Source organism: Thunnus maccoyii, chromosome 2, assembly GCF_910596095.1.
Source record: "Thunnus maccoyii chromosome 2, fThuMac1.1, whole genome shotgun sequence".
Classification (NCBI taxonomy): Eukaryota; Metazoa; Chordata; class Actinopteri; order Scombriformes; family Scombridae; genus Thunnus; species Thunnus maccoyii.
In genome coordinates, this window is record NC_056534.1 from 16,191,004 (window position 1) to 16,204,224 (window position 13,221).

General features: G+C 40.1%; 1 protein-coding gene across 4 annotated transcripts in view; it reads right to left on the reverse strand.

Moving 5' to 3' along the window:
- The window catches only part of npnta (nephronectin a), a 50,587-nt gene extending 38,564 nt beyond the window's left edge, over positions 1-12,023 (reverse strand). For 2 of the 4 annotated variants that reach the window (XM_042389286.1, XM_042389296.1), the window contains exons 1-2: positions 11,486-12,022; positions 229-329 (exon numbers count right to left, since the gene is read on the reverse strand). In XM_042389286.1, the coding sequence (XP_042245220.1) occupies positions 229-329; positions 11,486-11,556 (172 nt within the window). In that variant the 5' untranslated portion in view covers positions 11,557-12,022. Of the gene's footprint in view, positions 1-228; positions 330-11,485 lie in introns of all 4 variants that reach the window. The other 2 variants (XM_042389275.1, XM_042389305.1) reach the window with 2 other exon arrangements.
- Between the last annotated feature and the right edge of the window lie 1,198 nt (positions 12,024-13,221).

Consider the following 13,221-nt stretch of genomic DNA (forward strand, 5'->3'; position numbering starts at 1 on the left):
GTACCATCAATCTTTACTCAAAAATTGTCCCAGGTGTGATGCTCCATTAGCTGTATGTGTCTCTGCTGTGATAACGTGCATGTGTGTGTTTCCCCCAAGCTTTTAGTCACTGTGGTAGTGTTACATCGTCTCCTCTGTCTAATAGCATCTTTGACCCCAGCTTGAAACCTGGCAACCTTGTTAGCCCTGCTTGCCCCCACCAGCAGTTGCAGGCATGGTGGCACTCACGCTGGCAGTGACCCCAGGATCGACGTGTCCATCCCCAGCAGCAGTCCACTCTGGCCCCGTATCGACACAGACCATTGGACGAGGCCATCTGCCGTGGCCACCTGTGAGGGGATGACATAATTAGTTCACAGCCAATTAAAATGTCTTGATGAAAAGCAGGGGTCTTTTCAATGTTGTTTAGAGGGAGGCTTCAAAGCCTTCACGTGATTTATTTCATGTTCCTGCTGTCGATGTTTTCATGTATACAGTGAGCAGGAATGAAAGGCTTTCACAAATTCTGTTGCACGTCCAGGAAGAAAAATACTTAAATTGCACCTTTTCAGTGACACCAGTGATAATTCATAGTATGTTGTCTTGATAGTACCGTACCATTAAATATATTCCCTAAAAGGCAGATGTTGATTGTGTGATAGAAGTCATGTCCGGCTGGAAAACAAACAATGTGTGCAAGCAGCTTTTCTTAATAAAACTAAGCCTTCAACTAACAATAATTTCCATTACCAATTAATCTGCAGATTATTCCCTTGATTAATCAATTTATTATCTTGTCAGAAAATAGTAAAATGCCCACTATGAGGTGATATCCTCTAATCACTTCTTTTATTCTTCTTTTAAATGCAAAGATATTAAATTTACTATCATAGAAGACAGAAAAAGCAGCAAATAGTCACATGTAAGAAAACTGGAAACAAGTAATGTTTGCTATTTTTGCTTGAAAAACAATTAATGAATTCTCAGGATTGTTGCCAATTAATTTTCTGTCAACAGACTCATAAATTAATCAACAAATTCTTTCCACTCTAAACAAAAATGGTCATTTCTCTACTTTTATTGCATGCATTGTGAGATAAAATAAAAAACTGACACTGCTTTTGATTTTCTCAGGGTGTTGAAGGCTGACTTTTCAGAAAATGAATATAGCAGATTATCTTTGCGTCATACAAATTAAACTGACAGCACATCAGATCGTGTTGGTGTGTCTGGTGTAAAACTGGAGACCTGTGCTGAAAGCCTGCCAGCCCCGATTCGTATTTAAGTGTTGGTGTGCATCAGTGCACCACTGACACTCAAACCTGAGAAGGCTTATGAAACAGATTAAAAGCCATGTACGGCCAGGTGCCCTTGAAAATACAGTATGCTCCCCATCTCCATTTATCACAGAAATGCATGTCAGTGTGTGTGTCACTGTATATTATATTTAAACCACACCATTTCATGACAGTGGAAGATAATATCTCTGCTTCAGAGAGAACGGGAAGGTATTAGTTTTTATACAGATATAGGTTTTTTTCCCCAAGTACTGCAATTCCTCTAAGAGAAATTACAGCCGGATGTTTTTGTTACACCATGTTCTATTCTGCTCAGAGCAAGAAATAGCTTCTTGGCAGACAGTGCTTGTGGATTACCTTTTTATCTGTACCGAGGCTCACCACATATTTATGGAGAGAATAAGGCGAAGGAATGAGTCCATTTAAGGATACTGATGAAAACCCAAGCTGCATACTTTGAGAGGCTGGCTCTGAAATGTTACCTCAAATCTAGCAAATAATAAATGAATCAGTAGCTAGGAAAGACCAAGTTGGGTATATTTTTGCTACAGTGCAATGAAGATTACGATCCATCTCCTTAAGCACTGAAACTGCTCTTTCATCATTAATATGAGAGGTTTTGAGTACATGAGAGTTTTCTGTAGATCATTGAATCAATCCAATATGTGAAAAGTGAATGACCTACACTGTTTATGCAGGTTTTGAGTTGCACATAGGAGCTGGAAACACAGTAATCTAGTTACAAAACAAAGGAGTAGTTCTCTTGATATACTTCCTTAAACACAAAAGATGCTTTCTTTTGTGCCTCAATGAGAGAGTGGAGCTGTTGCTCAGTATTCAGGGCACATCCTTTGCCGCTATCCCTGCCTGTTAGTGTCTCTATGCCAAGATGAGGAAATGCTAATGCTTGCCCCCGCTGCCAATCACCTCATTGGAAAAAAACACGATGGATGCTAAGTGAGAGTGGCAGATCCAGGGAAAATGTTTGTCTGCTGCCTGGCAAGCAGGAAGGCAGTCAGGCAGGGAGAAACTCCAAACACACACAGTTTAAGAGAGGAGAGGAGAAGAGAGGAGAGGAGAAGAGAGGAGAAGAGAGGAGAGGAGAGGAGAGGAGAGGAGAGGAGTGGAGAGGAGAGGAGAGGAGAGATTTGGATGCCATCCAGGTTTAGATGCTGCTATCTCTGCAAGTGACATGCACCCACACACATGCACAAACATGGCACCTGTTGTTCCTCCGTACTGTAAACTTGGTACATAAAACAAAACAAATCTCTGCCTCTGGCAAAATTCACTTCATTTTGGAGGACAGGGACACCTTCAAGAAAATCTTACATCCCGTGACATTTCAATGATATTTAGATGTGGTGACTGGAAGCTGATGTCAACCTGATCGGCTTGAAAGCACTCTGAATTTATTCATATGTGTGCATACGGTGATTATCCTCTTAAAATATGGAGGCATCATGTGAGAAGAGTTTATGGTGCTTTGGGCGTGCCTGCTCCTGTGTAGCCTAATGGTCTTGTATTCCTGTGAAGTTATACATCATTACAGAGAAATCATCACACCAAATAACTCCCAGTAGCAAGCCACTGCAGATATACTGACACATTAAACCGTTTACAAAAGATTTCTTTGGTTAAAGAGATATTTTGTTTTGTGCCAGAGCTCCACCTCACTGTAAAAATAGCCAGTTTTTCACACCAAGGCATGTCACTAAATGTAATGTAATGGCCTTGGATAAAAGTTCTTTTGAAATGGCAACCAAGCCATTAATAGCAGATGTATTACTCATCCTTACTCATCCTTGTGGTAATTTCTGAGGCAATAATTTTGTGGTGTTAAGTACCAATGTTGCTCCTTGATTGTTCAATCTTGTAATGTTTTTTTTGTTTTTGTCAGGATTAAAAACTTCAGCAAATTCTGTAACTGCTACTCTTGTAATTCTATGCTCAGCTCGCTCCATCTTTGTAGTTACTGTACATACGTGAGAGTGGTATTAATATCATCTAACTTCATCATTCAATATTCCCATTATTTTGTCCATCTCTATTGATGTAGGTCAATCAAAATGGAAACTTGCTGTCAAAAAGGTCCTTTTGACAGCCGACATTTTTGACTTGTCATAGTAAGAGAAGCACAGGTATTACTATTAACATTAGTGATGGCTGTTCAAGTAAGTATTCAAGTAAGCTATGACAGCGTGACAGTGAGTCAGCATACACAATAGCAGGACCCTGAAACCAAAGCAGTTAAATGTAATTCAGCCGTCATTAATTTTATTATTTACACCTCTGCTTATACTGTGACATGTATAGTGTGGAAAAGCCTTATGTGGCTTTGATTAAATAAAATAATATGGTCAAGAAAAAGCAATGATGAATCTCCGGAAGTTTCCCAGTAGCAGGAGATGAATAATGTGATAGAGTAGAGCTGATATTTTTTTTGTTTGGGGGACTTTAATATATTATATTGCAAGTTTTATCAACATGGCCAGATCAGAGGAGCATGATATTATGACTCTGAGCACATGATGTTATGAAGACTGTGAGCAAAGGAGTTTTAACTCCTACAGAATTCCAGTGAATGGTAGGCGAGAGGTGTCTGGGAGGTCTGTTTGGCCCAGTGGGAGTGATAAGTGGACAGGAACCTCATGAGATGCCACAGGTCCTGGATCACTGAATCAAATATTTTCCTCTAATGTTTTCTCCTACACGCTCATATATAAACACATGCACAGAATGAATATGGAATCACCTTTCATGTTCTCACTGCTTCTCTCAGTCCTCTTCATGCTGAGTTTAGCACACGGCAGTTGTGCATTGCAATGCACTCTGAACTTGAAACTGAGGGTTTAATACAGTTCATCAGCTCACTATTTCATCACATCAAGACTGCAGCAACATCAAATACATATTTATCATCTCTTAGAACATTTATGCCTTGAAAATTACAATTATCAACAATGGGAGCTACATTGACACTGCCCAGAAGAGAAGAGCATTTTTTTCTAATACATCTTGTACCTAGTGATATCTTACTAAATGGAGAGCCGGCATATCAAATGGATGTGAGCATAATACCTGTATTTATTATCCCGAGGCTCTGAATAATGATCCTAAATTGTTAAAGGAACTCAAGCAGATAATTATTAACCTTCACGCACGCCATGTAACACCTCTTCTCAAGTACAGGACTACCAGACTCCCAGCAGAATCTGAGAGGTTCATATCCACAATGGAAATACCATTCTTCTCTGGTTGTTTTACTCATTAATACAGAGCTGTCTGATGTTCTCTGCCTGAAAGCGAAGTGTCAGTCCATTGCTCACAGAGTTGGTAACGAGGACCATGAAGGTAGTCCTATCATCCATGAATCCATATCATGAATCCATATTGAAACATGGAAAGCGTGACTGTTGAATGGATTTTTCTCACAAATTGCCATATATGTTGATTGCTGCGTTTGTAGTATCTTGGGCGATAGACTTGCTGGAACCTGCCGAGCTCAGTTGGAAGGCATGAGCTTGTAGAGTCATCAGGTGTCTGGTATCTTAATGAACCAACTCGGCTGCACACGCTGCCAGATCTGCACGCGGGCTGCCAAGACATTCACATCACACTTCTGAGGCTCTTCACAGTGTGCGACTCGAGTAGCCTACCCGCCCTGATTAATTGTTTTTAACATCCATCCTACGTGCAAAATCTCATGTGTATGAAGTTATATGTCAAATATCAAATGATATGGACTATGGGGACATTTGTGGAGTTTTTCGCACTTTTATGCGTGATATCTTTTACACCTGCTAGGAGATCAGACATGATGTGGGTGGATATCATGGCGTTATCCCCGGGAGACTCAACCTCAGTCACGAGCTTCTCCTATCCCTACAGTCTTCAACAAATGGTGTTGTGCCAGTGAGCATTCCAACAGAGCTTTGCAGATCGGATAAAAGACTAATCGTCGGAAAAGAGGGAGAAGGGGTGAAATACACCATAGACTTAAGAGTATGGGTCTCAGTGATCACCGCAAGCTTCCTATACTACCAACAGTCCTCTCTAACGTGCAGTCTATCTGCAACAAGTTAGATGAGCTGGAAGTGTGTGCCAAATTCAAACGCCAAGTGAAGGAAACCTGTCTTGCTTTTACTGAAACATGACTCAGCGAATCACACCAGGGCGAGGACCTGTCAGTAAGTGGGTTTGGTAGCCCATTCCGATTGGACCAGTCACTGACAATTACCAACAAGCGATGTGGAGGGGGCGTGTGCTTCTTGTGTCAACCAGAGGTACTGTAACACCGTTGTAATCTGGGACAGGATATGTTCCCCAGACATCAAACTGCTGACAATCTCACTCAACCCTTACTACTTGCCACACAAATTCCAACAGCTGTTTTTTCACAGATGTTATAAATCCACGAGTCAATGCATCCGCAGCTGCACAGCTGATAGCTAACATAATGCATAGGCTAGACTCAATCTGCTTGGATGCCCCTAAAGTTATCCTTGGCGATTTTAATCAATGTCAACTAAATAAGACTTTGAGGACGTATGAACAGTATGTGATCTGTGCCACCACACAAAAGAACTCTATAATCGATGTTTGTTATGGTTCAATCGGCGGTGCTGACAAATCTTTGCACATGCCTTCCTTTGATACCTTCTATAACAGAAGTGTGTATCTTATGCCTATGTACAAACCCTCCTTCAGGTGCCTTGAGTGTGTGAAGAGAACAGTGAGGAGTTGGTCAGAGGACAGTGTCTCCTCTCTTCAAGCATGCTTTGACTGTACACATATATTATTTTCTGTGTTGACTAAGTCATCCTAACTAAAAAGGTTGGTACTCATCCAAATAACAAGCCTTGGGTAACAAAAGAACTTCAATCAGTTATTAATAAAAAGAAACAGACATATTATATTGACGATCCTCTGGAGAAAAAAGTTGTCTCCAGTGAAGTGCGTAATGAAATAAGGAAAGCTAAAATGAAGTATAGGGAAAAGACAGAAACGCAATATAGCAGTGGCTATTTTAGAGCAGCCTAGCAAGAGATTAAAACAATGGCCTCTATTAATCAATGTGCAAATGAGACTAAACAATCCGTCTATGTAAATGGGGTGGAAGATTCTGATTTGCTGAACACTTTCAACTTATTTTTCTCTCACTTTGAAAGGTCTGAGTTCTCTGAAAATGTTTCCATCCTTAGAGGGTCTCTTGTACCTCAGAATGATATTGTAATATTGCAGGAATGTGTCACAGCCATATTTAAGTGGGTGAACATACGGAAGACTGCTGGTCCTGATGCCATCTGTGGGTGCACTTTGAGCTATTGTGCTCAACAGCTTAGTGAGGTCATCACTAAACTCTTCCAGATGTGTGCCGAACTTGGCCAGATACCTACAATCTGGAAAACATCCACTATAATACCCATCCCAAAATCAAAATAATCCTAAGGAACTAAATGACAGGTTTAGACCTGTTGTGCTGAAATCCATTGTCATGAAAAACTTTGAGAAGTTTATAAAAAATATGGTCCCCCTCACTGATGGCAAATGAGACCCCTTGCAGTTTGCTTATCAAGCTGGTAAAGGTGAGGAGGATGCAAAACTCTTCATTCTCAATAGAGTGTATGAAAACCTTTAGAAACCCAAATCTCATGTGAGACATTTATTCGCTGATTTCTCTTTGGCTTTTAACAAGATGCAGGCTCATATTTTGATTGACTGACATGCTTCTTCTTTTAAATTACCTCATCAGCTTTTGATTTGCTTTTAGATTTTCTAACAGACAGAATCCAGCAGGTCTTAGTGAATGTCCAACAACAAGGTCTCAAACACCAGCTCACTTAGGGTTGAATCCTGTCCCCTCTGCTTTTTATTATGTATGCAGACAGCTGCAGGACTTCTCAAGAGGGCAGCTATGAAATTCTGTGATGACACCACCCTATTGTCTCTTCTTCAGGGCTCAGAGTCAGATCATGGTTGTGCCCTACCTGCCTTTGTTAAACGGTGCGATGATAACTTCCTTGACCTTAACATATCAAAAACTAAGGAATTAATTATTGATTTCATGCCGAATTATGACAAACAAAATGTTAACATTATACATGGAAAGGATGTTCAAATTGTTGATACTTATAAGTATCTAGGGACAGTGTTCGACTCTCAACTCAAGTTCGAGGTAAACACAGAGTCGGTTGTCGAACGTGGAAAGAATCCACTTAATACAGAAGCTCAATCCTTTTCGTGTCTGTGATACTTTTTTATGTAATTTTTATCAGTTATTCATTGAAAGTCTTCTCACTTTCTCATTTATTTGCTAGTTTAATGGGTTGTCTGTGAAGGACAAGAATAGCCTAAATGGTATTGTGAAGGTCTGCTCCAAGATCATTGCAAGATCATTGCAAAGAGCAATGAGACTTGTGCTCCCTCTGGGAGAAACAGGTGGCCCAGAAAGCAAAAGGAATTATCGGCCAGTGTGACCGTGTTCTGTCCAGTGAATTCACTGTAATGCCCTCAGTCCGGCGTTATAATGTGCCCCTTAGGAAAACAAGCCGCTACTGTAAGTTCTTCATTCCTTCCGCTATCAGGCTACTAAACTAAATGCCAACAGTAATAGTCATTTTAAATGACTGATACATTCTTTTAAACTTGGTTATTTATATGAACGATAACAAAATGCTTTATTTTACTTACTGCTGCTCATTGTTTTCTTGATTTGTTGATCTGTTGCATCTGACATATACCTTGCCTGTAAGTTTTGGAGTGGTGTATATGGACTGGGTAAGCTGCAAATGAATTGCCCTTCTTGGGATCATTTAAGTTGTCTGAATCTGAATCTGAATTAACACATAGCACGATGTAGGATATTGACAAATACCTGAGGGAAAGATTTAAAGTGAGGAATCAGCTGGCCTATTAAATGCAAATGCTTTTAAGGAGGAATACGACACACTGTAGTGGAGGATATTCACTGATTGGCCAGAAAAATACAAACACCTGTATGATGTAATGCAATGCAACACAATAGCTCAGCAAAAAACACTTCTAAAAATGTTTTGCTGATTCCTCTAATATAAGAATTTGTGTGTTAACTCAATTCTACGCCACTTTTCAGGCTGTACATTGAGGTGGCGTTGTACTGGAATGAATCATATTGAAAGCTGTCCACCTCATTCATAAGTATATGTAAGAGCAAAATCTTACAATATAATGCAATGCAATATATTGCATTTTTACATTACTTCACAGTCATTTGGCAGACACTTTTGTCAAAACTGACTTATAACGAAGTGCAACCCTTCCAAATAAACAGATAAAAGCATGTTCAATGTTTTGCTTTGTGTGTGTGTGTGTGTGTGTGTGTGTGTGTGTGTGTGTGTGTGTGTGTGTTTTAAAGGAAATGAGAAGTTGATAAGCCCTAACATGGAGTGTCTAGGTGTAGTCTGAACAGGTGGGGAAGATGGGCAGTGACTCTGTGGTCCCAGAAACTACAAAGTGCCACAAAATCAACACCTGTCTGACACAGTTAACAACACTGTAAGTTTCGCAAAGGTAGAATTTACTAAATGGCTTTAGAATTCACTGGATTACATCACAGTCTGCTCTCACACTGTATTGCGCAGCAGTCTGTTGTCTGTCTGCCGACAGATAACAATTAGGACCTGACCTTGCTACAACTATTTCTATTCTCTCTCAATCTTTCTTTGTAAAGATGACATAATGACATGTTGATGTACATGCCAGTATACTCTAATTACACACAATATTTCACAGAACATGACTTAAGACATACAGTAGGTTCAATTGTTAATACGGCACTTTAAATCCATTTCTCAATTGATATCCGCTTATTCCCTGTGAGACTCACTCCGACTATATAGTTTGCTTGATAACTATGACAACAAATACCAGGGAGAAATGCTATGTATAAACTGAGATACTGCTGCATTTTCCTGCAACCTGAACTTGTCACTTTATTGATATACTGTGTGTTCTTCTGCTAGGTCAAGTAAAGGAACACATCTTTCTCAAAAGGCAGTCGCGGAGTCTGACTTAATGTTCACTCTCAGAAATCTTATGTCTGGTTTACATTTAAAATGTTTTCTATGATTTGTAATAAAGATGTTGGTACATTCTCTCTGAATGTTGAGAAAACAATATAAATTACTTTTAACTTTCAAAAAGTCATACTGATTATAAAGCTATCCATAAATGTAATTTTGACAGTGTTTTCGCACTCATTCTCAACCCCTGAAAGCCCAAATGAGGGTCTGATATTACAACCCCAACATAACCTGGCAGTAGTTCACAGCTTTGGATTATTACCGAGGAGGTCTGGTATGTGCTGCTTGGCTGCGTTGGATATAACAATTCAGTGACATCACTAGGGAAGAATATCCTCTATGTGTTGCTTTTAGTTTTGGCAAAGTCTTCTGTACATGACAGGAAATCGGCTGTTGTTGAGTCCTTGGTTGGAATAAAAAGTGGCAACAAACAGTGCAAGGTTTTTTGCCAGAGATTTGCAGGTAAGCATATTATGTGCTGCTATGGGAGAACAAAATGATCTTGCCAATGATGCCCGTGAAGGACCCTTCAGGACTAGATGGATAAGCCTGTTAGGAACGCTTTCTAAAAGGCAATAAGCGAGGGAGACAATAAATGGCTTTTTTGCTTGTGCTCGGTCTCAGGGGATATTCTCTCAATGAATTAATATTGAAACAGAGACTCAGGCCCGGGCAAGTTTATACCCATAAAAATTGGCAAATTATGACCATGGTGACAAGCCACTCCATCAGCAGCGATGTTAATAATGTACAATATGCTGCTGCTATAGGTTGAAGTAAATGATCATTACACAAAGGCAATGCGTGAAATAAAAGTTAAAGCCCTACACATCTCATCAGACCACGGCTTGTGACACAGACATTAGCCATGGTGATTAAGAAAAAAACTGTCATCAGTAATAATATATGTGCTGGCAAATGCTCAACTAAAAATTTCTGCAACACTCTCTCCTTCATTCTCTGTCTTGCACACACAGTCTTTCACTCCTTGCTGCAACCTCTGATATCCAAATTGCTTCTTTTGAAATACTTTTGAACACAGCAGAAACACTGAATTGAAAGAGCTGAGGAGGACAAAAAAGGCTATATACCTGCAGATGTCAAAGTCTATCAACAAGCAGGTGGAATGGCAATGTCGGTCTGAAAGGGCTTTTTGAAATTCAAGCACACTATTTCAATAACAATTACCTCCAATAATCTTCAAAAGTTTTTCATTCATTTGAAAACGTGAAACATGAGAGGGGATTCTGCTTTGGGGGCTCAGCCTGTCTGACAGAGATACATGAGGAAAAATAAAGTACAATGCTGCTTTCTTTTGTTGGAGATGTAGGCAATTTGGCAGTAGGATTCTGTGTAACTCTCTCACTGTTTGGATGGATTACAGTCCAACTGACACACAAAAGACAGTTTTGATTTCACTTACCTCTTTAAACTGTAAAGGCATTCTTAACAAATTGTCCTAGCCAAGAAACAAATGAGCATTTTACCAATACTGATGAAATTACTTTTTCCCCATTTTTATGTAATTGCTTCAAAGTAAAAGGTCAGAGTAAGACCTAAATTACAGCCTAGTTTTATTATGCATGCCAGTAAAAAAAAAAAAAAAGAACCCAGCCATCATCCATCATGTTCAACTCAAATGCACCTATAGGCTGATCGAAATCTCGGACACGTGCATTCTTCGGGGTCTAGCACGTCTCCACACCTCTGTCTTCTCACAGATTCGTGTTTGAACATGAAACACCGGGCAATGTGCTGTCAAATCGCTTTATAATCAGCCTGATATCTGCACAAGACAAGAACCGCTTGGTGTGATTTTAGCTCATGTAAACACTGCCTCGTGTGTTGAGATGCAAAAACAATAAGTATTTTTTAAATTACAATAAAAGTTAGACTAATAGTCTGAAAAAAGGTTGTAATTTCATAGGAGCAACATGTTTTCAGTCATATCTAAAATGAGCTTCACAGTTTGGAGATCTTGAAATAATGCTTCAGTTTGCAACCAGCCCGGCAAAGTGCGGTGCTGAACCGAAGGAGCAGTTTCACACAAGATGGATTAAACTAACACTCGAATAATTGCAGCTTCAAAATGAAGTGATAGTTTATTTCAAGAATGCGGATCATGCGAGCAATATGTGCCCTTACCTGCCGTCAAAGTCTGCACTTGCTCCGAAGCAGCAGCTGTACAACAACATCAACTTTATCCATAATTCCATGATCTCGAGAGTTTGCTTGTTATTCTCCGTAATCCAAAAGCACCGGGCAGGAAACCGCGGAGGAAACAATTAGATGAAGAAACAGCAGAGTTGCTTTGACGCACGCTGGAGGTGCACAGGTAAGAAAGGTCTGCTGGCGTCCTTCAGACTGCTCATGTGAGATATTCAGGAGGTGCGTGAGAGAAACCAGTCCGCTGCTTGGAAGTAGAGTAGCTCCGATGTGTGTATGTATGTGTATGTGTGTGTGTGTGTGTGTGTATGTGTGTGTGTGTGTGTGGTGCGGGACGCACTCTGCCGGGAAGAGAGCGCACAGCTCCCTCTCTCTCTCTCTCTCTCCTCACAAGTTCAGTCAGCGGGCTCTCCAACCAGCAGCACCCACTCCAACAGCTCCCCCCCTTTTCATCAAAAAGCGGCCAAAAACATCGCGGATATCCAACCAGCAGGACTTGTGGGACTTTTAATGTAACGCACAGCTACTAGGAAGCTCCAGATGCAGCGCCGTGCTGCGCATGCTTTAGAAATGCCTTAATTAATTGCATAGCCTGCTGAGGCACGCAGGTGCATCGCCCACCCAGGTAGATGTTGCTCACTCAGTTAAAACAATGCAGTGAAAATTACTGGGGATGAATTTGGAGAGGACACAAAGATAAGCAGCAAAAATGCCAAATAACAGGTTTGACACAGATTCAGGAGGGCTTAAATAAATAGAAAGACTTTTGTTGGACCTGTCATTATTGTAAATAAAAACACAAGTGTTTTGATTGAAATATTTTTGAAACAAAAGATTCCAGCCACAGACTTTGCTTTTGTTTCAGATATTTTGTCTATTGCTCTAAGAGAGGCGCCATCAGGTACTTTTTCTTGAATGCAATTTTCTCATCAAACCTTCTACAACCTACTTTTTGCAAACTTGATGCACCCTATATGCAACTGCTGGGTTTTTATTATTCATTGTCTGATTCTATTAGCGCGATTATCTTCTGCCTGACTCATGAGCAGCACTTCATATTCAAAGTCTAGTGTCATATTCTAGTCTTTCTATCTGGGGGCCTCATTTTCTGATGTGACAGCCTTCTGCTACAAGAATCCAAGTCAGCCAATAATTTTTTTTTCTCCAGCACGGACTCAACGAGAAGAAAGAAAAAAAAAAGAAATAAATGACTGGGTAACCAAACACCATCACTTTCAGTAATGGAGCAGGAGATGAATGCGATGAAGGTTTAATATGACTACTGCTGGTTGTTCAAAGTCTCTGCACTCTCTTGATACATGGCACTGTTCGCCTGTTACGCCCTGTCACCCATTTGATAATAAATCTATGCGGTGCCACAGAGGTTTGACATCTCTAGAAGCAAGTGATTGGAGAAATGCCGGTTATATATAATTACACAATTAATCACATTCCTTTCATGACTGGACTCTATAAATGTGATTCCATTCTGATTTATTACACTGGAGTTGGGGAATGCAAATTAGCCAAATCATGCCTCGTTACCAACTATATTGGTATATTGTGACTGATCAAATGAAACTTTAAAGGGTCGGCTAAACCAAAATACTCATTTTATCTCACTTATTCTGAGTGCTATTTTATTTATTCAAGGTTTGAGAAATCTTCATGTCTCTGAGATTTCTGTAGCCAAACCCAATACAGTGGAGGTGAAT